Raw genomic sequence first — 27447 nt, forward strand, 5'->3', positions numbered from 1 at the left:
AAAAATGTTTGGTTCTTGTTATGTTGCCGTGTTGCCCACAGACTCTCTCCTCCAGCGTGGCCTTTCTTGTTTGACCTGAGACTGTCTCGACAAAGGGTTCAGTGTGGAGCTTTGTTTTGATTCTGCGCTGTACTATTCCCATCCTTTGACATTTGAGCTATTTTTTTCCTCATAGAAAATCGCTAACAATGGCTGGTGGGCAGGGTCAGTGTATGCCCCCTGGTGCTGTGTGGAGCAAAATCTGAGTAAAACACTGCACAACCAGAGGAACTGCTTCTATTATCATTGCTATTTTCCAAATCATTAGGTCCCCATTGTGAGGCAGGACTCCAAATAGAACCATTACGGAGGCAGAATTAAAAATACGAGTGTATTAAACTCTAATATAGTTTCACTTTCCTTCCCCGCCTCTTTGTTTTAACTTGTTAAAACATTAAAATTCTTTATTTTCTATGTAGAAATCTCTGTCACTGAAATCACAATTACAGAAAAGATGTATTCAAAACGTGAAATAGAAGAAATAACATCAATCAACACTGAAATTACCAAACATTCCCTTTTTTCATCCTAAAATAATCTTTCCATTTTTTTTGTTATACATCACTGAGAATTGAATAAATTTGGATATTGGATATATTAGCTTTTAATTTGTGCTCTGAGGAACTACAACGCTCATTTTCCACTATTTTCTGGAATCTTACGGACTGAAGGATTAAACCATTACTCAAACCTATGACAGCTTGACTTTAAAACAGTCATTGGTTGATCTCTTTGGATAGATAATAGGTAAATTAAAAAAAAGAACATGTTATGGACAAAGAAAGAATAGAAATGGGAAGTTGTAAAGCAGAATTTTAGCACAGGCCAAGCAGGAGGGTTTAACCTCTAAAACATGGAGACATTTGAGCCTTTAACAAAGGAAGACGGAGGTTTTAACAACTAAACAGTTAAAGTAGTTCACGGGGTCATGTTACTGGTTAAGGAGGCAGAGAGAGTCCTGGAGAGCTATCAAGGACTCGACAGAGCACTCAAGTCACACACAGACCCCCACAACCGAGGGGGAGTGCTGAAGAGCCCACGGTCACTACAGACATTAAGAGTCAACAGAGCAGCTCCATCTGCCTTCTCACTGGACAGCCTCAATCCAAGCTGATTTACAATTAGCCTAGAGTTGAGTTTATGACCTGCAACTTCAGCCAGAAGCCCCCAAAGATACAAGTGTGAACAAGTGACAGGATGTTTCCTCCGTGGCCTTTCTCACAGCTTCACACTTTCAGTTAGGATACCATTTAACACCACCAAACTAAATTATTCCGAATTTTAGAGCTCTGCCTGATGAATTTCCTCGGCTTTGCTTTATCCAATGTAAATCAAATGCTCAGACTTAAACACCTTGTAAGTGTCCCACTAAACAGATGCATTCAATGATTCTTTCCTTGGTGCTCTATCAGTGGGTTGGAGATGCACAGTCTGTTTATTTATTTTTTATATCTACTCTGGGAGGTTTACACAGACCAGACTTAGTTATCATGGGCTCACAGGAAAAAGAGTGGGTGGCTAAAGAGCTCACCGGGCTGGACAGAGCCTGTGGCAGTCCAGACAGCGTCTCTTTACCCCCAAACAGGTCTGTGTCTGCTCATCAGGGTGGGGTCCGGGAAGAGGGGACCTGTGGCTCAACTCAACCATAAGATGTCCCACTAACATAATCCAGGGTCACAGCCGAAGACAACAATGCAGTAAACTCAGAAAACACATTTATACCAGACAAGGTGTGACAGTTTGCTGCATGTGTTCATTGCACATTCCTTCCACAATGTCAAATCAATGGGTTTCACAGATTCCACTGAAACTAGGCCACTCGGCTGCTTACTGTAATATTCAATGTAAAGACATGAAAGTGTTATCAAGTTTTTTGTCTTCAAGAAGGCAAATTAGACTGTCTACCAAGATGTCAAACTATTCATTGCCTTTAAAATTAGTACAATGATGTTTAATATGATGTTACTAGCCTATAAATGTCCTTCTCTTTTTAGTAGCATGTGGAGAGATTTTTTTGTTTTTGCTGCAGCTGAAACCTGGAAAGACCCAGTTACAAAACCTATTGGAAATAAAAGCATGTCTCAGCTGTTTCAGATCGTTTTTGGACGTTAGTCCTGTGACTCTTGCAATGCTTCTCAAAAGATAAAAGATTCATGTTATATAATACAGCTGCTAAAATTTAAGCGAGTCCAGAATAATCACCAAAAGTCTGGCCTGATAGAACTAATAGCGAACATAATGTGTACTGTTAATGTTATTGTTAATAATCTTAATTATTGCCTTCTTTTTTATGAACACAAACTAAACATACTATCATATCCTGTTTTAAAGCAACACGGCTGCACATGAAAAAGCAACTCACTTTAATGATCCGGTAACAAAGGAACATAATGAAAGAGCCATTGAGGGTAAGATAAGACCTGATGCTCTTTACTGAAGGGTGCTGTCTGAGGAAGGTGCAAAAAGCCAGACCACTGATCCCTGGTAGGAAGTGGCGCCAACAAGGAGGCAAAGAAAACACGATGAATATGGGACCTGGCATGACTATGTTTTCTTTAAGCATATTAACTGAGCATAGTTTAGAGCGGAAAGTGATGCACTAGTTCCATACTGTACCAGAAATGGCTCAAGAAAAATGTTTCCCTCAGGAAAAAAAAAAAAAAAAAAAAAAAAAGAGAAGAAGGGAAATAAATAACTGACTATATGCTAACAAACAATGAGAAACAGGGCAACTACAGAACCAACTTTTACGTGTTTGTCTGACATACTGTACATGTCACATACACTTACAGGAGCTCATGAATACATGAGGTGTGGCTCATCAAGCCAGATGACCTGTTTAAATGACATCATTCCTTGTAAATAAAAGCATGAATCAGACTCAGTCTATGTCAGACTCTAACATACATCACTAGCTTTTTGTTAATGAATGCTGCTGTCAGTGCTATTGTTTTCATTCCTGCTTTTCCTCGGTTTTGAAACACAATGAGAGGAGACAGGATGAGAGGCTCAGCTGTTGTCGTCACAGGGCTGCAGGGACTTCCTTAACTCTTCAGGAAATCAAAAACTGCACTCAGTAATTTTAGATTTGTTCTGGGGCTGTTATGTGTAATACGAGTGTGTGTCTGTGTGTTTATGCACATCCACTCCAAAATGTGTTTATGTAAGGAGGTGCTTTTCCAGCTCCCAGGTAAAGCCTCATTGAGCTGATAGCAACAGAGCAGAGTGTGAGAAAACACTGCCCCCTTTTCTCTGCGCAGACATCCGATCACCCTATCGCTCCTTTGCGAAGTAACCCAAACCTGAAAGCACAACAAAGCATGAGTCCTGCACAAAGATGGCCAACAAAGCAGACGCTACCCGTTACCACAGAGATTGAAGATAGGAGGGACAGAAGGGACAGGGAGTGGAGAGGAGAAGACATTTTTCTTGTAGGCAGTTAACTTTTCTTGGGGTCAGTACTTCTCCCATCTCCTCCTCCTGATACTGGTCTTATTTTACAAAGCAAATATCAACAGGCTCAGTTAAGAGCTGGATTATTAAAACATTAACATAACAGGTAAGGCCACGAAAGTCATTTAAATGTAAAAAGAGAGTCACTTGGCAAACCACATTCTTACCATGTGAAACCTAAAGAATGTCAGTAAAAACACTGCAAGACAGATCCAAACAAATTACCCTTAATTGCTCTCTTTTCCAACCCCCAAACAATAAAGTGAAAATAAAATCTTATTAATTTAATATTACTTGGAGTAGATCTATAGTAAGGTATAGATTAGGGCTAAAAAAATATATATATATAAAAGTGACAAACGCAAATCACTCTTCCTACTACGGCCCATAACAACATCTCCACATCTGACCAGTTAAAGTCCACAAATAAAAGATATTAAAATCCATCCATCTCAAATCATGGGGGTGTTAAATCCGCATTACATCAGGAGTTAAAGGCAATAGTTTACAGCTGTGGGATTAAGTTTTCAGCCTCCTGTCAACCTCTGCCTTCAAGCTCATCCACAGTCTTCTCTACTCCAGTGTCAACGGTCTCTAAAGCTTAATTTCTTCTCCCATGAAGTTACATCTTCTAGTCTATAATCTGGGAATCACTCTGTTGACAAATAACTTCCCCTCCAATCTCTTCTTTACAGCACACAACCAAATGGACATTCCACAGAACAACAGGAAGTTCGTGAAATGCCGTTTCCGGTTCACAAATCGCAAAGTTCCTTTCAGAACCCATTTGCTAATCCGTTTATTCAACCGGTGAAGTACCGGTGATCAACAGCAGTGATAGTAGGGTTCAAGCTTGAGACCATTATCATCACAGGCCTCTTTCAAGCCAAACTAACAGCCACAGTCTGAGATAAAAAAAAAAAGAAAATGTCTCGAGCTCAGATGGGCCATCTGAAGCCAGATATTCCCCAAGCTTCAAAAGTGAGTGAACTTGAATTGCATGCCTGTTTACGTGTACTAATCTTGGAAAGTTTTGTTTTCCAAAACAACAGTGGCTTAAAACAATCCCACCTGACATCTAAAATGCCCAATTTATTTATTTTTTTAAACTTAGTCTACTGAGGAAATGTGAACACAAACCAAGATATTTGTGGTTAAGAGAAGGTTATAAATAAATACTACAATTGGTCATGAATCAGAGGTACCGTATTTATTCGTTCCTGTGTGGTGAACATCCTGTTTGCTCTCCTCTGTGTATCCCTGCAGAGCTCAGGGAAGTCCCAGCCAAAAGGTAATACGCACTGGGAATGCTGGGAATGCAGGTACATGAATGCCTCAATAACTCATGCCCACCAGGGCTTTTAACGCACAGCCCAGTTAAAAAGATGAAACTCTGACTAAGACAGGCGGCGAATTGTTTGGAATCATGTGTACTTTTTTTAGGATTTGTCTCCTCGGAGGGGGTCTGTGTTGGACGGAAGAAGGTGATAATAAAATAAAGCGGAACAAAAATCAAAACCAAGACAGTCATGTCTCTTCACCAGTCATGAGTCTTCAAAAATTTCCGCCTTGTTTCACAATGTGACTTCATTCACTGGAAGTGTCAGTGTTAAAAAAAAAAGAAGCAAAAACAGAAGTCTTGAGAAATGAAATGAGAACGAAACAGTTATGAGTCATGCAAGACTGGCATGGGAAATAACTACATCCAATACGAACGTACACCAGTGATCCACTGGATCTTTAAATGGGATAACAGCAGCTTTCCTGAGCATGCATGTAAAAAGAGTGTAGCTGCACAAAAGGCACCAGGGGATGAGGCCCCCTTTCTAAAACAACACTGACTGACAGAGTCCCCATTGTAGTGAAGAGGAAACCACTTCTACAACCTACAGCCTCAGTACAGCTGCATTAGAGCTGCATGCAAACCCCCACTGACACACACACGGATGCACCCACGAACACACACACAAAAAAAAACCAACACTTACATATGCATATAAATGGCAAACACATGCCATTTTAAATAAGTCAAGGTTCACAGGTTTCAGTGATACGACTTTGGTCTACACAGGCTGCTTTTTCTGAGACTTAAGAGTCAAAAAAATGACAAATCGAAAATTCCAAATAAATAATTACTACTTACAGTTTCGCTTTTTTTTTTGCCTCAAAGGAATAGCTTGACATTTTGGCCAATATACTTATTTACATGTTGCAGGGAGTTAAGGAGTCAGCTAAATGTGAAGCTATAGCCAGCAGCTGGTTAGCTTGGCATAAAGACTGGAAAACCGGGGTAAATAGCTAGCCTGGCACCGTCCAACCACAATCTGTCATTCTTATTCTTTGTTTTTTACAGACTGGAGACAGGAGATAGAATTAAACAGTGAATTTAGGAGGAGCGCATAGGCTGTTTTTATAACTTTGCACAGAGACGAGCTTGCCTTCTGTTTTTAGGTATTTATGCTAAGGTAAGTTAATAGCTGCAACTTCATATTTACCACACAGTCATGAGAGCTGTGTCAATTTTTTTCATCCAGAAGAAGAACAAGAAAACAAAAAGTGTATTTTCAATGTAACTATTCCTTACAAAGAAATCAACACACACAATCTTCAGTATGTGAACATGTTATATCTGCTCCGTCATAATCTTTAAATTGAACTTTGCTTTCCAAAATAACTGCAAGGCATGAAATAGTGAAGCACTGAAACTCCCCATAAAGACAAGGCCAGATTATAGAATTGTAGCCTGAGGGTGGAGAGAGCCAGGTGGACAGCCTTGCACTGACCCCCCCGTCTGCCTGCCCTGTGGATCTAAAACCAAGTTAACTGTGTGCACTCAGCTCCCATAATCCCCCTCTTTTTGGGACACACTGGGTGGCTCAGCCAGATGTAAACACTTCATTTAAGTGACTGGACAAACACATATTTTCTTTTTAAAAACTAAGTGTGGTAGACAAATCAGGTACATAAAAAACTGCAACCACCATTAATCAAATAAAAATGATTTAGGTTTTACATCCAATAAACACATCGCACAGGTTGACGCCATTAGTCTCACATTAGTGGCATCTAGCAGACCCTCAGCCTTCTTTAGACTTCAGCCATCAAGAAACAGTGACGTCAGACCGGGTGCTGGAGTCACATTGTCAGCATGTCTGATTTCACTGCCACTGACATAAAGCTAGCCTCTCCATCTGTAGTTTTTCCAGCATTTGTAGCCACTTTAATCGTGAGCTCTCCTTCTTGAACAATCATAACTCAAAAGCTGCTCAGGCACATCTATGCATGATGCAACTCCATGTCAGAGAATAAAAGATGTGGGGAGTTGAGCAAATCAGTTAGGAGGATGGTTTCCAGTGCAATCAAGTGGTGAAAATAATCCCAGACTGCTCCTGTAACAGCTCTTAAATATGTGTGCACTGTTTAAAAATGTTGGTAAAGTCATTATAACCGAGAACAGTGGCAGACCGCCAGTTCAAAGGGAATTTTCCTTCTTTGAGTCCTCCTGTGGCCTCAGCCTAGACGAGGCCGCAGGAATCCAGCAGCGGATTGGTGCTCAGTTGTGGAACTTTGAGGATCGCAGGCTTTGAAATGCCACTCACTCATCTCACATCATTTTCACAAGGACTTGGAGTCATATGGAGAAAGTTATTTTGTAGGGCAGACCCACAGTGAGAGTGAATTCAGGGAATGGGGAGGTAGGAAACACTGACTGGGTGAGTGAATGAGAGGTTCCACTTCCATCTGGAATCGCATGAAGCCAAGGATAAGAAAGAGTTACCAGAAAAAGAGAGGCAAAGAGAGCCAAAGCTATTAAAAGAATGCTGCCAATGACAAAGATATAATTGCATATATATGGCTTTGATGTTGTGGATCTACACTTGTCAATCTGTGAGGTCTGATTCTAAATCGCTAGCTTAACTAATGTCACGTTATGCACCAGTAGCAGCCTGCATGAACACAGTTCTTATTGTAAAGCGAACCAACCACAACGACTGCTTGGCTACAATGCAATTTCCCCTGTAAAACGAAGGGAGAAAATGCCTGGCAGCTGTTTCCAGCCACAGAAGACAGAGCTGAAGCTGTTTCTGAGGATGCTGAGACAAAAGAGACGAGAAGGAGTGAGACAATGCCTTTAGCACATGCTGCCGGTTAGACCTGAACCAGGCTTTTTATTAGCAGACCACATGAGGTAGTCGAAGCCAGCCCAGGGGTCTCGCCCCTCCACTGCCTTCCTCCATCTACAGTAGACAGCGACCCTGTTAAAGTCATTAGCCCAGGGATATTACTACACTCCTGAAAGGCGCTGTGTCAATGACATCATTATGGGCCGCTGTCACTCCAGTGGGACGTCTGCTTGCTGTGTCTGAGAGAGGAGGAGGGCAGACACATCCATTTCCACCAGCATGCCATCATGCAGCAGGAAACACAGTGGTCCGGAGGAGGGGAAATTACCCATTTCAAAATATCCATTTATGGAGAGTTCAAGCTGCAACAAAGCCGGTTATGTCTCTGCTTACAAATACTGAGGAGAAAAATCAGCTCAGCTTAGAAAGTTAAGTGGCCAGGAGTATGCTTGGCACATTCAGTATGAAACTTTGGAAGGAGCAGTCAGATCTTTACCCACTGCCCGACAGCAAAGCCATGGCCTTGACTTCCTGAAGAGCTCCAACCACAGAGTCAGAAGCTTTTGATGTACCTTTATCTTGCAACAAGAGGCAGGCAGGGCAGAGAGAGGACCATTGTCTGATAAGGACACAAAAATATACAAGCATGTTGTTCTTTCCCACAAAGTAAAGGAAATCTGGAGCTATTATGGGGCAGCGGAGGATGAGGTGAGAGAGGTCAAAAACTTTTCCCGCTCAGAAACAACTGAAATGTTGAGTCTACTGCTTCATGCAATCCTCTGCTCTGCACAGCTGAACATAATAACAGGCATTGACTTTGAGATGCAGGGCAGTCAAACAACTACCAACTGCTCCGCTCTGGGCAGGATGCATGTTGATAAAGCAACAATTCCCAGTGTTTCTTTATGGGAAATGTGACGGCTTCAAATCTTTTGAGGATGTTGTACCCATCAGTCACATGGGAAAACATTACATTTATCTAAACTGTCTTTATATAACCGCCTGCTTGATGAAGAAGTTCTTTGCGTGAAAGTGACATGACTTGAGCTGTCATAATTGAGCTTCCACTGTAGTAAAGTATGTAATTGTCATAATAGCTGAGATTTAGCACAGTAGTCAACAAGCAGAGACTGAATGGCTTCTTGCTGTGCTAGTCTCTTCACATGAGGGCTTTACTCTGTGGTGGCTGATAGCTCTGGCAAGCAAAAAAAAACCACCATTATTCCAGAAACATGGAGGGTCCAAAAAGTGTCCAAGAATGAGTAACACTGTGAGGATCCCAGCTCTTTGGCTATTGAAGCTGTAATTAAGGTCTGAAACAGCTGAGGTCAAGGCTGGGTGTGGTTGTGTTGAAAGGTGGAATGAGTAGCACAAAATGAGCACCCGTGAGAAATTGAGATGCTACTGTTTGACAAAAATAAATAAACAGACATGTACTCCGTTCTCTACTGACTCTGTGTTGGCTCTCCAGATATCTCGCAGTTTAGCAGAGCAACATGTTGAAGTGAAGTTATTTCTGTTTCTGTAAGGGTGCACGTGGTGAAAAAGTGCTCAAATATATGATTTAAATAAGATCAGTCATAATTACAGTGTAACAAAAATATTACTCAACTACACGTAAAATAAAGTAAGGACCACCAATTGAGCAGTCTAGTCCAGTGCAGTTCTCTTTAGTGACGCTCTTTAAAGTGGCACTTATTTTTCTACATGGATATTTTTTCAGACTACCCGAATATCGAAAGTGGCCTAAAATTGGTCCCCAAATTGTTTGGTTTATGTTCCCTTTAAAATGAAGCAACTTGTGACCCCTCGTCACACCTCAGGGCCTCAGTGGGGACGAGTGTTGTGGGCAGCACAAGCAAAGGGTGATTTTTTTTTTTTTTAATCATCTCAACTAAAAAGTCAAAGTTTCAGGATCTACGATTATTAGTTTCCTTGTCAAGAGTTAGATGAGACGACTGATGCCACTCTTCAGTTAACAACGTGTGCAAGTCTTACGTGGTTGCCTTGCAACCCCACAGTGGCAATAAGGCTCCAGGAAATTACTGCGCAAGACCGAGAAATAATCAGGCACCTAAACCTTTGTAAAGCACTTGTTGCTTCCACTCTTTGGTTGAAAGCTGAATAAAATATGAATACATAAAGTGAGGAGTGATTAATATTAATTAGGAATGTTTGGGGATCTTTCATAACTATAGTTTTGAAAACTTTTTTTTAAAAGCAAGGACTTTTTCAGCTAATGATTGTTACCAACAAGAACAAAATGAAAACATTTTAAATAAGTAACAATGTATGAAATATTATATATTTTTTCTTTAATCACTCTGTGGCATAATGGGATTTGGAACCAGTTGCCTCTATAGGCTATAGCTAATTTGCAATCAAATACAAAATTGTATTTCAGTGAAGGTAGAGCTGCTGATTGGTTATTTTCCGCCCATGCAGGTGGGAAAAAACACAAAAACAAAATGACAGCTTTACTTTCAGCAGCCTCTTCTTTACTCTGTCAAGATTAATAATAACAGCCTGACATGGCGGGTATTCCAAGAAGGCCTTCGCATGATTGTTCTTAAAGAGACAAAAAAAAAGTCCCTTCTTCAAAATTGAAATGTCCCCTTGACGTGAAAAAAAAAATGACAGTCTCACTCCGTCATCTTTACTAGTGTGTTGATAGACAGTAAAAGTGGGTGTCGACTGTGTGCTCATTATTACAAAGCGCTCAAACAGCTCAGCTCCAGGCTGATGTGGAGGGAGGGAAGAAAGGGGAGGGGAGGGTTGCTCGGGTGTGGGAGTTTTGGGGGAATTCAGAAAATGTTGTTTTCAGATGGTTCGCCTGCAGCGAGAAAACTTAACTAAATAAACCCATACAGAGACTGCCGAGATGTGCACTGTCAAGGATATAGTGTAATGTCCTTCCAGAAAAAAAAAAAAAAAAAAAAAAAGCCCTTCATCTCTCTACCCCCCACTCTCACCACGCATGCTGCGCTCAGTATTTGCCACTTCAGCCAAACGCTGAGCTGTCTGACTTTATGAGAGACAAAAGAACCGCAGGAGAGGGGGACAGCAGGCAGGGCAGGAGGGGCGGGACGGCACAGGTCGGTTCATTTAATACGTCAGTCCCTCATAGTGGACCATAAGGACAGAGAAGTCACCGTAAAAACACACATACTTTAATTTGGAAACAAAAGAGCTCCAGGAAGAACAGTCCGCCACCAGAATTGTTTCTGTTTGTGAGGCAGTTTTGCACATGGAAGCAAAATAAGTAAAAACTAAACGCAACATTAAGTAAATGTGAATTAATTTAACATTATTTAAAAAAAAAAAAAAAAAAACTTCTTATAGCTGTCTCTTTGACCATTTCATTATAACTTACCAAAACAATGGCAAATTTCTCCTCCAGCTCAGTGGGGTCAGGCATGGGCACCTTCATAGGCATGATGTGATGCTTCATCTCCGACTGGCCATCGACACTTTCTATATTACCCATTTTTCTGTGTTTGTATCCTCTTGACAACTTGAAATTTCCGCAATCCCTTCAATTTCTTTCAGTGGTTGTAATCCAAGTAGAAAAAGTCTCTTAAATATTCCAAGTTGTTTCATTTACGGATTAATCCAAATAATCCATTCATCCAAACCGAGATAAAAAGTTGACAGTGCAGTAGTCTCGTATTAATGTCCCAAAATGCCATTTACCCTTTACCACGCGTTTAGGTTTACAGTGTGTTGCACTGTAGTTTCCCTTCAAAATATTCAAAAGTTACAAAAAAAAGTACAGCTGTTTCTTCTGCCACAAAGTAGTTTCTAATTTGCCCGGCCAATCCATTACTTACAGCAGACTTCCCCCTGTAACAGATAACATCCAAAAGCCGACCAACAGTTGCTTTTAGTTGCTGCTTAACTTTCTTGGCTCCGACGTGTTTCCATTCATTATTGTTGTGTGTGATCCTGATTAAGCTCCTTTGCTGCTGCCTCCACTCAGAGAGCAGGTTTTCTTCTCTAGTCCCGCCCCCAGCGGGGGGTTCCGCTGCTCCCATTGGCTCATAGGCACGTCAATCATTTCATCTGCTTCTCTTTCCCCGCCCCTCACATCTACAGACAGAGCCTCCAGACAGTTGGATGGAGAAATGTCGGCACCTTATCGCGACCTGGTGGCAGGATATGACTACGACGTGTCATCACAACGACCCCATAAACGCAGTATTTGAGAAATGAGTTAAAACAATGTCACAAAACTGCTTTGAATCATGAACGAGTGCAAACTTTAATCAACAACTTCAGCAGATACATGATGACATGTTCAAATTATGTCAAAGCACAGCAGTTTTCTTCTTCACTTCTGACACTGAGCACTGTTTTCTTTCTACAAATCAGTGTCCAAGTCTTTGTGATGAGGTGACAGAAGTGGGACATGATGGCCGTTTCACCACTGGATTACAACAATATTAGCCTGCTTTAACAAGGTCATAACTGTTTAGCTTGAAAAGCAAAGTGTATGACCGTATCAGCCTGTTGCATCAGCGCTACAACACATAAGAACACAAAGAAGCCATTTGGGTGCTGAAACCTCAGCGATGCGTTTTCAGTATGTACAAAGTTTTCTCTTCATAAAAGCACAGTGATTTAGACTCTGCTAACAGTATCATACCTCTGTTTTCAGCGGTAATGTGACGGTTTAGGCTTGTAATACTTTTATAAAAGTAACATTCAGAAACCTCTGGTTAAAACATATAAAACTTCATCTGGAATACATTTCATAAACACTGACAGACTGGGCACAGTTTTGTAATACTTAAGGCAATAATATAAACGTATAAACAAAATAATGTTGGAAATTGTTTGGAGACTGTAAAAAATAAAATTCAAAGAAATCTCTCAGTTGTATTGGATGCTGCAAATCCATTAAACATAGTTTCACCTTTCTACCTTTGGATAATGACCACATATAAGTCCTTTTATAAAATACATTTAAAGAGGACTTTTACATGCTTTTAAACACATATAACCTTGGTTTGTCGTGCAACACAGTTGCATTATTATCAAATATCTACTCACTATCTGTCCAAGACAGAATGGATTCAGCACAGTTACCACTTTACGAATGATAGGCTACATGTAAAGTTTCTTCTCATAAATACTGATGGACTGTGTGTTTGTGGAGCAGATATGTCATCATTTTTTTCTTCAGTGATAGTGGAAATTTTCATTTAAGTTCAATATACAAATGCACGAATCACGGCTCACAGAAGCAACGCTAAAGTTATGTAATACTTAAGATGGATTCTTCTAGTTGGGTTCTGCAACCAAATCGTACCTAAAAAAAAAAAAGGACACAAGTAGTTTATTTTATCTTGAATAACGTAATATCTTCAATTTGTTAGTATAAACTGATAATCATAAAATATTCTTCAGTAGCTGTTCAAATTGTTACCATTGTGTGCCACCAGTCTTGAGGTCAAGTTGGTCCAGGTCCAGCTGCAACTGAGGACAACAAGGAAAAGCAAAAAGGTTGCGTGATAATCACTGCAGCAGAACAAAGAATTTTATGCGACCTTGGGTAAAAACTAACTGCATTTCATACATGACTGATCATAAATACCTTGCCGATAAGCTCCCTCTCTCTGCTCATGAAAGAGACGCTGTTCTTCACGGACAGGTCCAGTCGTCTCTGTGCGGACTCCTCGAGAGAAAAATCAAAGTCAAACCTGCAGAGAGGAGAAAGGTGGGAGAGGTCAGTTCAAATCCTCACACCTCTTTCAGTCTCATAAGTGTCTTATCCGTTTGTCTTACCTCTCATTGAATTCTGGATTGAGGTCTCTCTTCTTGGTGGCAGTTCTCCTCTTGGTGGTGCCCTTCTTGTCGGGCAGTAGGATGAAGGAAACATACGGGTCTGCACCATCCTTGGAGCAGGCTGCCAGGGCTCTGCGGGTAAGCGGAGATGACGTTCAAAACATTTGACGATGCCGGGAGAAAACTGTGATGCTAAAAGGCTAATGTATTTCATATAGAAACCTGCAGGAGTGAACAGTGATGAAAAGTCTGTTTTCCTCTGTAGAGTAGCCGATGGTTAGCTTCACCTGGCATGTTGTGTTCGCGTTATCACTGGTCCAACAGACACAGAGGAGAATTTTTTTTTAATTTACATTATGATGTCTTAGAAGGCAAAAGCAGGCACATATAAGGAGGATGCAATGCATTTTGTGCACAAAAAGAGGAAATATACTGGATAACAGCCTACTGAGGAAGCTGTGATGGGTACTGTCTTTACATTGTACAGTAACTACACAATGGGGCACTGATGCTTATGTGACTCACATGGAGAATCCACCTCTGTGTCTGAGGTCTAGATGGGAAGGATCCCATCTGGGTATGACTACTTCTCCACTGCCGTCATTATCCCCTGGAGCCCTGCGACACACTGCCAGCTGAGTGTCCAATATCTACAAGATAAAAAAAAATCATTACCATGATTTTGCTGCCACACAATATTTTTGCATCTCATGTCTCTACAGCAAGCAAGACTTAAATGTCCAGTGTGTAGGATTTAGGGCAATCTATAGCCAGAAATGGAATATAATATAAAGTATACATTCCCTTAAATGCTTGAAAGGTTAGTGAGGCAAGGTGTTTCAGCTGGATGCAATGTGCAACCTCACCACTAGATGTCACCATATCCTACACACTGTTCATTTAAGATGGGGAAAAAATTAAGAATCTGCCAGTGAGAGCCATTCAGGAAGAAATCCACTGTCCAGTACTGGTGGACAAATATGGCCCAGGTCTGTGGTCTCCTACATTTCCCAGAATTACTTTCAGCAACACTTTGCGGATGGTTACTCTGCCGGTATTCAAAAATACACTTATGAGGCTACACCCCGCAGAGGATGGTTAGTTTAACTTAGCATAAATACTGAAAAGAGGGAAACTGGACAAAAGTTTTGAAAAAAGCTTCAGAACATGTATTTTTGGCGATCATGAGTGATAGAGTACAGAATAAATGACAATCGGGACATTGCTTGCTTCCACACACATATTATGCAGCATTGATAAAATACGCATTATGTTTTCGGTACCTTGAGTGTGACCCTCAGTAGTATCTGGCTCTCTGGCAGAGCTCCATCCAGACTTAGCCAGCGGTCGAGCACTAAGCCCGGCTCAAACAGCACCTCCTTCAGAGGAAGTGTTAAGGACCCGAGATTCTGGCCCCAGCTGTGGGAGAGCTAGATGAAAACCAAATCAAAAAGACATACATTTTTTAGACTATGATCGGATCTGTATAAAATGCCATCTGTGACAGAAAATTATGACAGACTTTGATGACAGACTTGAAGGTGTGAATCAAATTTATCTCCTTTACAGCCACATAGCTGAGACAAATTTAGACAAAGACTCACCTTGATTGTGAGTGTTTCATCTCTGGGGTCACGCACCAAAAAATTGAAGGCTTCATCCCACCGTGGCGATGAGCAACGCTCACAAATCTTAGGGAAGAACCAATGGAACCATTCACAACGTTTGTCAAACAGCAGTTTTCTTGTTAAATGCTCAGTGTTTATGTCTTGACCTTACCTTGGTTTTGTGTGAAACACCTTTGAGGATAATCTCGGCTCCAGCCTTTGGCTCCTTTCCACTTTTCTTCAACTGAAATAACATACAAAGGATAATGTAGTACAAAAACTCTCTCAACAGCATCTACTAAAACTAACACACATTACATCACCAGTGATTTAATGAATATAAATAAAGACAGCCATATTGGCACACAACAGTGCAGTGCTAAGTGCAGTGCGCGGACACTAAAAGAAACTATTGTACTTTTCTACTCTTGAAGCGAGGAAAAACACTTAAAACCACAAACTGAACCCCAAGGACTCATGTATATGGTCTCACCGGCAGGCCGTGGGCACGCTCCACATACACGAACAGCACAGCCATTGATGGCACAACCTTGTTTTGGTATGACTGTTGGGACTGGTACTGCAAGATCTTTGGGAAACAGGAAATTATGTGACACAGAGAAACAAAAAGACCGTTTTTTTTAGCGTTTCTTGTGCAATATGAAAGATGTGGTTAACGTTTCCTTCGCAACACTACCAACAAAGATTATAACATAAATAAAGTGATCTACAGAAAAAGCATCCGCAAAGATGAGTTTATTATCTACAAGTTTGTGTGCTGTTTACACATGAAAATCACTCTGAAAACCTTCGTTGCAAAAATCCAGCTCTTTCCTGTTGATTAAAAACTACAAGAAAGAAAGCTACAGCACAAAAGTACCAGGTTTTCACTGTACAAGAGGTTAAACCATAGGTTTTTTATATTTTCTTCTTCAACTCCATTGTAAAATATGTGTGACAAAATCCACAGAGCATGTTCTGTGCAAAAAATATTTGTAAAGTTCAGATGAAAAGTTCAGAAGTTAACAAGAGACATCAGCATCAGCAGAGTGAGAGAACTGAAGTGGGTATCTCAGCTGTTTATGTGTCCTGATTAAAAACAATCCTACATTTAAAGTATCACTGCTGCCACTCAGCAAGGAAACAGCACAAAGTGGGAATTTCTTACAAAATAGACTTTAGAAGACATAACTCAATACTTGTCCTAAAGCTTCATAGTAACTTTGTCGAACTTTGAAATGCATTTTGAAATTGTCCTCCTCTCTTATATTGAAGTTGCACTAAAAAAGGATCACTTTATGGCCAGTATGAACAGGAGGCAAAATTACAGCGACCAAAAGCTCTTTCATTGAACATACAGCATATGAGCTCTGTATCAAGATAAACTTTAAAATATCTGAATATATCTTTTAAAGGGAGTGAGATCTAAAAGTTAATTATTCCTGACTTGTTACACCAAATTTTTCAGTTGCACTGCAGCATATCATTATGTACTCTGGTCTTTCCCATCTGTAAGTTGTTTCAGGTAGGAGGCTCATAAAGTTTTGCAAAACAGACACCTGATAGACATCTCATTTGAACTTAAAACTCCATTAAGAGGCCCTGCCCTCAGAAACTTTAACTCTGGGTTAACTTTGGGGAGGTTGTAGCTCAGTTGGTAGAGTGGGTTGCACCACCAATTGGAAGATTGGTGGTTCAATCCCAGCTCCTCCTGTCCACATGCCTAAGTGTACTTGAGTAAAACACTGAACCCTAAAAAAATTGCTCCCAATGGTGTATCATCAGTGTGTTGTAAGTCGCTTTGGATAAAAGCGTCAGCAAAATGTAATGTAATGTAATACCTGCTTTGAAATGTAAGTGCTGCAGGCAGAAAGGTTTTTTCTAGGAAATGTGTTCAGCCAGAAAAACCTTCAGCTAAAGACTGGCTTAACATAATTATTGACACTATTATTACTTACTTTATCTTTTTTTTTTTTTTGCAGAATTATTTTTTAAAAAGAAGTATGGACAGTCAAGGCTTTCACTTTATATTACAATAACAGCATTACTTGTACAGTATATTGCTTTGGTATAAATGAAAAGAGAATAAAAATAAAGTAGAGAGAACATATCGAACCTGCTCCAATCTGGGTAGTTCGGAGACTCTGGCCAGCCACTCCAGCACCAGATGAACTCGACCGGACTTCACATCATTTAGAGTGTACCACTAAAACCAGAGTGGCACAGAAACATGTGGGTTATGATACAGATTTAATGAAAAATATTAGTTGTTAAATCTGATCAAATAATTTCAACTACGTGTCACATACTGTGTCAATGAATTGTGAGCTGATGATATCTCTGAGGTTGAGCTTGAACCTGCAAAGACAAGAATCAATTAACACGTTATCCTCTTTTTCAAACACTTACTTTGTGGAGCAATGTCGTCAAAAATACTGAGAGATGTATTTGTGATGTCAGGTCGCACCTTCCCAGAAAGTCATCCTGATCGAGGTCCTTATCAAACAACTCAAACTGGATCTCTTGACCTGGAAGCTGGGTCAAAATTATCTAAATCATAGAAAAAGAAAAGTAAACTAAAGATTTGTAATCTCATCAAATGAGTTTAAGAACTAAAGGCTAAAGTATTAAAAGTGATAATACCTCATAGAGTTCATTCCAGACAGGATTGAGATTTTCTTTGATGGTGTGGCTGCGGAAAGTCATTCCAGCTACACGGATCTTGACATAGGGGTCGCTCTTCCCCTTCACCATGCCCCCCATGAAGTTGTCCTTGGCTATCAGGTTTTGGGCCTCCACCAGATGGATTCGCAACACTCCCTGCAAGCAAAACAAAGACCTGAACTGTTACCATAGTGTGTATGAGAGTGGTGTCTGTTGCTGTTTAATTCCAGGTAACTACTTATTTTACCTCAGTTGCAAACTCTGGATCGGGTGTGGTGTGCTGTGGTCGTGTTGGAAGAGGTTTGTTTAACCCGCCAGGCCCCATAGGATTCAGCTCTGATGTGATTCCCCCCTCACCCATATCGGACCCAGAGGGTAAAGGGCGAGGGGATGGAGTGGTAGGAGTGGCGTCATCACTTAGCCACAAAACCTAACAGGAGATGACGGAAGTTATGTCAGCAAATACCAAGCAGCAAATTACTTCACAATGTTGTTTCACATCTTCGGATAATGATATGATGCAAGTTTGTTGGTGCATGTGGTAACATGTTTTATAACCACTCCAACATCTTACATTATTCATTCTAACAATATTTAACTTCCATGCATAACAGGCACACATGGTTAACATTTTTTAATGTGGGTTTGAATTCACATTTTCCAGCTTACATTCACCTTCACACACTCTTTTAGTACACTACATGATGCAATACAAGTGTGAGTGTGTGTGCATGTGTGTGTGCATGTGTGTGTGTGCATGTGTGTGTGTGTGTGTGTGCGTGCCTGTGTGTGTGTGTGTGTGTGTGTGTGTGTGTGTGTGTGTGTGTGTGTGTGTGTGTGTGTGTGTGTGTGTGTGTGTGTGTGTGTGTGTGTGTGTGTGTGTACAAAACAGGAGTCTATATGTATGTATGAAATACCAACCCTAAGCACAATCTTGACGTAGATGCGGCTGGCTGAACCCGATTTCTCCAGCTGGAACCACTGGTCCATGGTGAGTTCATGGGTCCCCAGAATATGGTTCAGAGGGATTGTCAGACTGCCCAAAGACAGAGCGCGGTCATCATCCTTCACCTGTTTGTAAAACAATAACAGAGATGTGGAGTTAGGATGAATGCAGTTTATAGAAATGACGGAGAATTACTCCAAAAACTGATTAAAAACAGACGGAAAATCTGTGAGGTATTTAATGCTCTAATCACCTCGACACATTGAGAGTAAATGTACGCACAAGCTTAACTGATGAGTTCAATTCTTACTGATGACTTACCTGGAAGTCGATATCTTGTTTGCGAGGATCCTGAATGAAGAAGGTAAAAGCATCCTCCCACACAGGGTTGTTAGTCCCATAGCAAGTCTACAGAAAAAAACATGTATTATGCTCCGAGTTTGATGTGAGGTATTAAGACATGGTTATGGTCTTATTCTTACCTTGCTTTCTTTAGTTGTATCCTGAATGGAAATCTGCACCATGGGACTCGGGTCCTTATTACCTTTTCTCATCTGCAGCATTTAAAAAATATCAGTGTGGGTAAAAATTTTTTTAATTCAATGCACATCGCATGAATTAAATAGTAAGGATCTTACAGGAAGTTCATGAGCTTGGTCAAGATAAATGGCTAGGATGGCAGCAGATGGAGGATCAGCTGTCTTGCTGGTCAAGTTCTGGTTCTTCTGAATCACCTGGTAGAAGAACATGAGAGGAAAATGATCGAGGAGCCTCCAGTCCAATGCCAAAACTGGGGCCACAGACAATTTTTTGAATTTGATGCTATAAATAACAAGCTGATAAAGGATGTGTTGTTGATTTATTGTTTGACAGTTTTTGATTTGGACTGATGTTTTTAGGTTGCTCCTATACTCACTGTAATTTAACCTTCTTGCTCCTGCTGGAAAATTTGTCTTGCAGTTAGGTTTGACATAAAACACACACTTAAGCTCACGTGAAACAGTGGACATCAGAAGACATGACTTTAAATCAAATCCAGCCATCTCCATTAAGCATGGTTGAAATGCACTTATTGTAAGTCGCTTTGGATAAAAGCGTCAGCTAAATGAAATGTAATGTAAACAAAAATTATTTGTTACATTAAAAAGGTAGCTTGTTTCTTTTTGCTTGTTGATGGCAAGTTCAAATTTTTGTTTTTGCTTGATTCTATCTTGCGGCAGATTTTGCATTACCTGTTTAATGTTGTCAATCTGTAACTTATTGTTCCAACTGCCTACCTTGGCCAGGACGCTCAATAGACTTTATCTAAATAGGTCTTACTGGTCAAACAAACAAGTTACATTTTACCTTAAATTGTGAAAGTGAGAGAAATCAAGTACCACAAAAACAGTTTTATTGTGTTCTAGTGAGAATTTCAGAATTTTCTGATTTGTAATTATAGTTTAATTAATCCTAGAGCACAGTACATACTGGTAGTTGTGTGGTTTAGTACATGATGTGTGCCATGTATTATTAAAGTCACCAGTCTGATTGCTCTCTCTTACAATGTGTTATGTCTTTCTAAACTGTCATACTAACAAATATGCTGACTGAGCAAAAAAACAGATCCATTGAGCACCGTTAGGCTGCGCTGTACCCTCACCTCACTCAGTCTGTCAGGAGAGGACAGCAGAGAGAGCCACTCCAGCCGGAGGTGAACCCGGCCAGATGGGACGTCTCTCAGATTGAACCACTGGGCACAAAAGCAGAGCACTCATTAAACACATAATTTTGCCATCTGACTAAATTCTTGAGCCTGGACAGGGTGGCAGGAATGAAGACGGTGAGATCAAAGCAGACCACGAGGAGGCACATGGTGTGTCTAGCATCACATGCTAACAGGATTACTGCACTCTTACTCAGATATTTTTAAGAGCAGGACAATGTAATAACTGTATTCTTTGATTGCAGTTTGTGACCTGAGAGAAAGATGTAATGACAGAACAGTGGATTTTGTCTAAAATCTATGAAGCATTACTACTCACATCATCCACAACTCTGGCCTTCTTTACAATATCAAGATCCACTTTGACCCTTGAATAGAGACAGATAGAAGAAGACAAAGAGAGGATCAGTAAAGCCGTGAATAAAAGATGTTCAAATTTCAACAGAGTCATCACCCCACATGGTAAAAGCAGTTATGGAAATGACATGACAAACACGTAGAGACGGAGTAATTTAATGAGAATGAATAAGCTACCTCCCCAGGAAGTCATCCTGGTCTGGGTCTTTGTCAAACACTTCCACTTCCAACTCCTGACCAGGTACTTCATGGACAATAACCTGACACACATACACACACATAAATGGACAAATACACAATACACAACACAGATATACAAATATAGATACAGCCATACGTGACATAATAACACAAGGGCATGCAAACAGAACCACAATGACCAGAACTTTTCCCTATTGTGTTAGGCAGATGAACATAACCTAATTTCTATTTAGTGTTTGGCTCAAATTTACTAACCCCCCAAAAAAGATAAATGTGTCCCTAAATAAGCAGTTTTCATAAGACCTGCTTATCTCAAAGGCAGCAGCTTCCTGCTACCTCAGAAGAAGATAAACTCTCCAAAGAACAGTTTATCTCTGAAACGCCTGTGACATGTTTACTTTCAAAGACTTAGCGCCATCCCTACAAAGCCAGGATACCAACACAAAGCCATAACTTTTGACACACAAACTGGTCGGAGGCACAGCACTCGAATATAAAGGAGAAGTCATACATCACATGTTTTTGTTTTTTTACCAGTTTTAGTTTCAGTTGTTCTTCCCTTCCAGCCCTCTCACCTCATACATCTCTCTCCACTGTGGGTTCAGGTTGCTGTCCACGTGATGAGAGGTGAAGATCTGGGTTCCTACACGCAGAACAGCATATGGGTCTGACTTTCCATCGATTAAGCCCTTGATGACTGTGTCCTTGGCGGTCAGGTCCTCAGCCTCCAGCAGGTGGATACGCACAACTCCCTAGCATGTGCGTACACAGGCAAAAAAAAATGCGTGCACAAATAAAATCAAAATGTTATTCAGCTGGCATCCCCACAAAATCACAGTGTGATTTGCTGTTTGACCTTAAGGCTATGTGTTTGCATCTAAGTAATATTCTCAGACAGATCTGCTTGTCTATGTGGGCCCATGTTTCTCCAGGCCATTCATTATTGAGACGGTTACCCTTGGGAGAGGGGAACGGAGCTGCGCAACGTGCAGGTCGGCCACCAGGGGAACAGTGAGACGATTGGGGAGCACCAGGTGGGAGGCTATTGCATCCATTATCATAGTGTCCGATATGGCACTGCAAATGAATGCAAGGATGATATTGCACAGGGAAGGGACATACAGACAGACATAGGCTATCTACCACCGCCGACCATGTTTCCATGCATAGATAACATGAAATCAAGGTTCACAACAACAAAACTAGACCCCAACCAATACTGATATTTTGGGGCCGATACCGATATTAGGTAGTAAAAAAATTCCAATATCGATATATCAACTATTTTTCTTTATATATAAACTGTATATACAGTATATATAAACAAAATATGCAATAGACAGGATATTTTACAGTTTAATGTGCACACTGACATCAGTGCACTGAAACTGTAAACTTCACTGGGAATTTAATAATTATAAATAATTATAAAAAAAAAAATTGAAAAACACAAATTGAAAAATTCCTAATGTACCCCAAGTATATTTTTCTACATTATGGCCAACATATGCACTGATACCCATTTATCTGTGACACATATCGGCCGATAAGATCGAACGGGCTATAAACAGAACCAACAGGTAAAGAGGAGGACAGTTTTCTGTGAAAACATGAGGGCAAATGTCATCTGAAGGAGGAATACAACAACAAAGAATAGTGATAAACTGTCATTAAAAATATTACCCAAAGGTAATTACATTTACAACTCTGATAATGCTTTGATTGCATTTGAACAAAAGAACATTATATAAGAGTAAAACACACACATTGGCTCCATATTCAATACTTCTTACATTTTAGTACATTTAGCTTATTGTTGGTTTTTGCCTTTCCACTGAGATTGTTGTCAAGAATAGAAATTAAGAATATTAACACCCTTATCTTTTAAGGATGTGACTAACAGATCCATCACTGAACAGATAAGACACTTAAGCTCTGTTTTCTGTCTCAGTTTGTTGTGGAGCTCTTTTTAATTGAAAAAAAGCCTCTGTGATTACGAGCAACTATGCGAATATTAAATTCTCTGAAACATATTGGTTCCAAAAAGTGAAACCCTTTTCTGGATGTCATACCTAAATGAGCAACAAACACACCAGATCAATGCAGCCTAAAAGATCTACAAAGAGCTCTATCATTTAAACTCACTTCAGTCCGGGGATGTCTAACAGGTTGGTAAGTCCAGTCCAGTTGATGTCCAGTTTCTACACGTAGGATACAAATGAAAGCAGAGTTATGAATAAATGTAGGCATCAGATAACATTGCAATGCAAAAGTGAAAACACTCACAGGTCTGCGAATGAAGAACATTGTAATGGCTCCAACCAGAGGCACATCTCCAATGAGGGGCTCAAGGATCACACGCATCTTTCCATGGAGCTACAAAGAGAAATTTTTATACTGAAAATGTGTTTTCAGGCATCTTAACACTAACAATGTAAAAATATGATTCTTCTTGTACCTGGATTCCTTTCACTCCGGCTTTGCAGAAGTACTTTTTAATCTCAACATTGATCTCAACATCACCGGCGTAGCTATAACAGAAGAGCAGCGACAAATCTTAAGATAAATATTTGACTAAGGGCAGCAGCTGATATGAGTTATGATCGAGCTGTTTTCTGTTTGATGTTAAGTAAACACAGATCTGCTGCTACAGACAAAAACAACGTGCTGTAATTCAGGAACATTTCAGTCAGACTGACTGCATCAATATTAAATGATAAATTAATAAAAGTTGTGATGCATTACCTCAGGTACAAATCCAACATAACTTGTCTCTTATCGTGTTCAGTGTGAGCCTTTACACCAATCACCTTCACGGCCTGTGAACACAGCAGCTGCTATTAAACAAAGCAAACAAGACTGATAGGAGCACAGATGCACATTAATATTTTATCATCTGCTGACTTCATTAAGCATGAGGATAGCTCTTCATTAACAGATGTACATACATATTACTCACATTAATACCCCAAGTTATATTGTATTTTCTTGTTTGTGGCTCATTTATAACTTAGATATTTGGGGATAAATTGCTATGTTTATGACAGGCCAATCAGATACCTTGTCTCCTATGTTGACCTTAGTGAAGCTGAGAGTCTGCAGATGAATGCTGGAAGCACGGATGGCAGGAGCAATGGTTTCCACTAGCATCTTTTCCAGATACTGGCCTACAAAGGGCCAGGCCTGCTGCAGGATCTAGAGGACAGAACAGATGGCCATTTACAATTTTTTTCTTGCACAAATTTGAACGTGTCAAATACAGTGCTGTAATATAATCAATGTATTCAAATGTGTTTAGCGTTTGCATACATGGCAATATAATAATAAAGAAATCCCTCTTTTTTTTTTTTTAATAGGTTTTAGTTCTAAGGACCAAACTGCATAGCTAATAACTTCTTTCTAGGTTTTTAAGTAATGATTAAGAAACTACTGGTCGGTAATATAAGGCTTTAGTTTAATAAATTTGTATTTATATATTAATTTAGACTGATTCTGATTAACTGTGTCAGTGTTATCACTCCCCACATCCTCATACTAGTGTTAGCTTCAAGAGAGTTTCTGCTAGCTACTGTTTACTGATGCTCTGACCGCTCCACTCTGCTGATGATCACAACCTGCAGCTAAAGGAAGGTAAATGTCCTGTGCATTACTCATGTCACACTTACAAGCATGCATTTAGGAATAATGACGTTTATAAACTCCTTACATGCTTTTTCACTTGCATTACTCTTGGACATTACACACACGTCTGTAAGTTGTCAAATACAATAAAAGGGGAGAACATTTTGTGTCTGGCTTGTTTATGACTGCAAGTGAGTCACTGGATCACATGTCAGGAAGACCCGAGGAGAGATGTGGGCTGGGTGAAAGATGAGTCCAGCAAATTGCCATCCCACAATCGGAGCTTCTGTCAGCGAGTTCATTAAATTTTTTTCCATCCAGAAGGGCGCTTTGTATTATTAGTATTCATATCCACACTTTCCCTGTGCCGATGTGAGGTTACTGCACCGACAGAGACAAAGAAGGTGTGATATGATCTGAGCCACTCTCCCTGCCTCTTAATTACACCAGTACATAATCTGCTCTGATGTGGAGGCTACAACGGGACCCGGGTCACAAAAAGTCCATACAAGCATCCTTTATCTTTATATTTATTGTGAAACATTGACGCTGCTGTTGGAGTTACTCAATTGAATTGTGAACGCCTTATCTTGAATTAATTTGTTTCTTCCTTTTCTTGAACAAGAGTTCAACTGAATGAAATAGAGCAGTCCATCATCATCATTCAAGTGCAAAAATATGAACTTCATATGTAAAAATATCCAGCTAAACATGTGCAAAGTATGACAGGAAGAAAACATACCTTATTCAGCCACTCCACTTTTTCCACATCTGGAAAGTTCACCTGTGGAAAATATGACAGGGAAGTGTGAAATGAACTCCAGATTTTAACAGTGTAATTAAAATCTTTAAGGCACAAGACTACTCAGAAGCAAATAAAAGTTCTGATAGGGTACTTTTAATTGAAACGACTAACTTTCAGGAGACACGTACTTAGTTTGACATCATTTGAGTTTGATTTTTAGGCTTTACTTTTACTTAATTAAACTATTTCCCCAGCTTTCTACTTACACAATATTCACGAGTACATTATCACAATTAAATAAAAGTAGAGAGAACACAGGTGTAACAAGTTAGACTAATTTGGTCAATGACAAAATTTCAGGAAACCATCATGCTGCACATCAGACATGAGATCTGGAGATCAGGCCTTTCTGTTCCACAAACACACTCCTGCACACACACACACACACACACACAAAGTTTATTTTCTCCTTATCCCTATCCAGATATGGTGGTCCTGGTCACTGCCTCTGCTCTGCTCTAAAGTATGTTCATGAGTCATCAAGTTTCTGAAGCCAGATATGGTCAACAGTAGTTCCACTGAAGTGAAAAAGGAAGAACAAAATCCCAGGAAAGTCTCCTCCATTTTTGGATCAAATAATTTGTATTCAGGAGGCACACATTTTGCTGATGACTTCGTGTAAGTTATTCTCAACATCATCATGTGTTTCACATTTCCACTTCAAAGACCTCATCTGACATCTTAATTCACATTCCTCTGTGTGGCAGCAGTTCAGACTAATTCCCCAGGCACTGCACATTAGGAATGTCTATGAAGGAAAATACAGTGGACAAAACGGATAGTCATGCACATATTTATTATGTGGGTTACCATGAAGCAATAGTCTCTCTGTCTTTTAATGTATGTGTTCACTTTGAGAAGTCTGGACCCATTAAACTAATATACCAGTGAGTAATACGCATGCAAGAACCAAAGCTTGCTTAGATACAGATCAACCTGACAAGATGCGGCGGATGATGCAGGTGGCACAACGTGCAGGGAAAGGCCATTGCAGACTGTGTCAGTCCTTACCCAGGGAGGCAAATCCCTTTTGGCTCTGAAAGCCTTCTCCGTGGTGAATTCCCTCTCGTTCTCCAGAAGGTACATGGCAGACTTGAGCCTCATCACTTTCTCCAGTCGACTGTGTTTCCATCCCATGTAGATCATCAGACCGAACAGCACAACGCTGATGCTGAAGCCATAATATCCGGCCAGGTACACCGGCAGAAGAGCACCCAGGCATTTTCCGAACGACCACAGCACACTCACTGCGCGCTCCCCGGGAAGCTGGGTCGGTGAGGCCGGGGAAGGAGGCACCGTGCCTCTGCTCATACCCGGCTCTGCATCCGCAGTTGGCATTGCAAGATCCGCTCGACTTCACTAGCTCGATCTGGCTTTTCTGCCTCTGCGGCTGAGTGGCAAGCGGCAGTGAACACTTACCACCGTTTTGTTATAGCAACCATCGAGAAGTTGGCGATAAACTGCGGTCTTCAAAAGGTTAAAGCATGATCACGACTTTTCTTCGAAGCTCTCTCCCCCTTTCAGTTCCGTAGAGCACTGTGACGGGCTATTCCGCGTTTTATTCTCAGAGAGCAGGGCAAGCAGAGACCAAGACCTGAGAGGGCGGGCTCAGCCTCAACCTCCTTCAGATGAAATCCGGTAAAAACCTAAACCCTAGAATTAACTTGTAGCGTCACGCGCCGACTCGGGCGGAGCGTATTACAGTCTATATGCACGCGTGTTTATTCTATCTGAAGACACCAGAGGACGAGTTTAACAGTACATCACCACCGTGTAAATCAAAGGCACCGCCGCGCCCATTATTCGGTTATAATGCACAGGCTGCTCAGCCTGTTATCTTTCTTGCATAACAAGAATAAATCCTCCTGCATGCGCACGCGCTCATCTCCACTGCAGCAGCTTCTGCAACTGAGCATGACACCACCAACAGGTTCATTAATAGACAGGTGTATTGAGCTGCACATGTGTCTAAATATGCTGCCGTGGTGTTCATTTTCTGCAGCCGAGTCGTGACACCAAAAGGATCTGCGCCACCTGACACTATCGCAATGTTTGCGCACCCGTGAAACGCAGGCAAAATGAACAATTTCGACAAAGCATAATGCAGAATTTTGTAATTTGGTTGCGTTATTTTTGGT

At 40.6% G+C, this 27447-nt stretch overlaps 2 protein-coding genes across 4 annotated transcripts in view; both read right to left on the reverse strand.

Annotated features, from left to right (window-relative positions):
• fmnl3 (formin-like 3) overlaps nt 1-11561 on the reverse strand; it is a 32087-nt gene extending 20526 nt beyond the window's left edge. For all 3 annotated transcript variants that reach the window (XM_069687970.1, XM_069687953.1, XM_069687961.1), the window contains exon 1: nt 10990-11561. In XM_069687970.1, coding sequence (XP_069544071.1) covers nt 10990-11103 — 114 coding nt within the window. In that variant the 5' untranslated portion in view covers nt 11104-11561. The remainder of the gene's footprint in view (nt 1-10989) is intronic.
• Nucleotides 11562-11852: 291 nt separating this feature from the next.
• Nucleotides 11853-27147, reverse strand: esyt1a (extended synaptotagmin-like protein 1a). Its single transcript, XM_069688293.1, has 31 exons — nt 26321-27147; nt 25247-25288; nt 23944-24078; nt 23629-23702; nt 23342-23414; nt 23170-23259; nt 23029-23084; nt 21840-21960; nt 21459-21635; nt 20860-20942; nt 20645-20693; nt 20263-20352; nt 19259-19354; nt 19103-19174; nt 18942-19028; nt 18596-18745; nt 17922-18104; nt 17654-17830; nt 17478-17560; nt 17320-17368; nt 17127-17216; nt 15504-15599; nt 15183-15254; nt 15008-15094; nt 14687-14833; nt 13929-14053; nt 13626-13715; nt 13404-13535; nt 13213-13318; nt 13045-13094; nt 11853-12927 (listed from the first exon to the last, which is right to left on the reverse strand). Exons 1-31 carry the CDS (start codon nt 26645-26647, stop codon nt 12900-12902), a joined length of 3237 nt encoding a protein of 1078 aa, XP_069544394.1. The 5' UTR covers nt 26648-27147; the 3' UTR covers nt 11853-12899.
• Between the last annotated feature and the right edge of the window lie 300 nt (nt 27148-27447).

The sequence above is a fragment of the Brachyistius frenatus genome, unplaced genomic scaffold (genome assembly GCF_029030835.1).
Source record: "Brachyistius frenatus isolate BFR_SWC_R1_liver_20210118 unplaced genomic scaffold, ASM2903083v1 Contig_6, whole genome shotgun sequence".
Lineage (NCBI taxonomy): Eukaryota > Metazoa > Chordata > Actinopteri > Embiotocidae > Brachyistius > Brachyistius frenatus.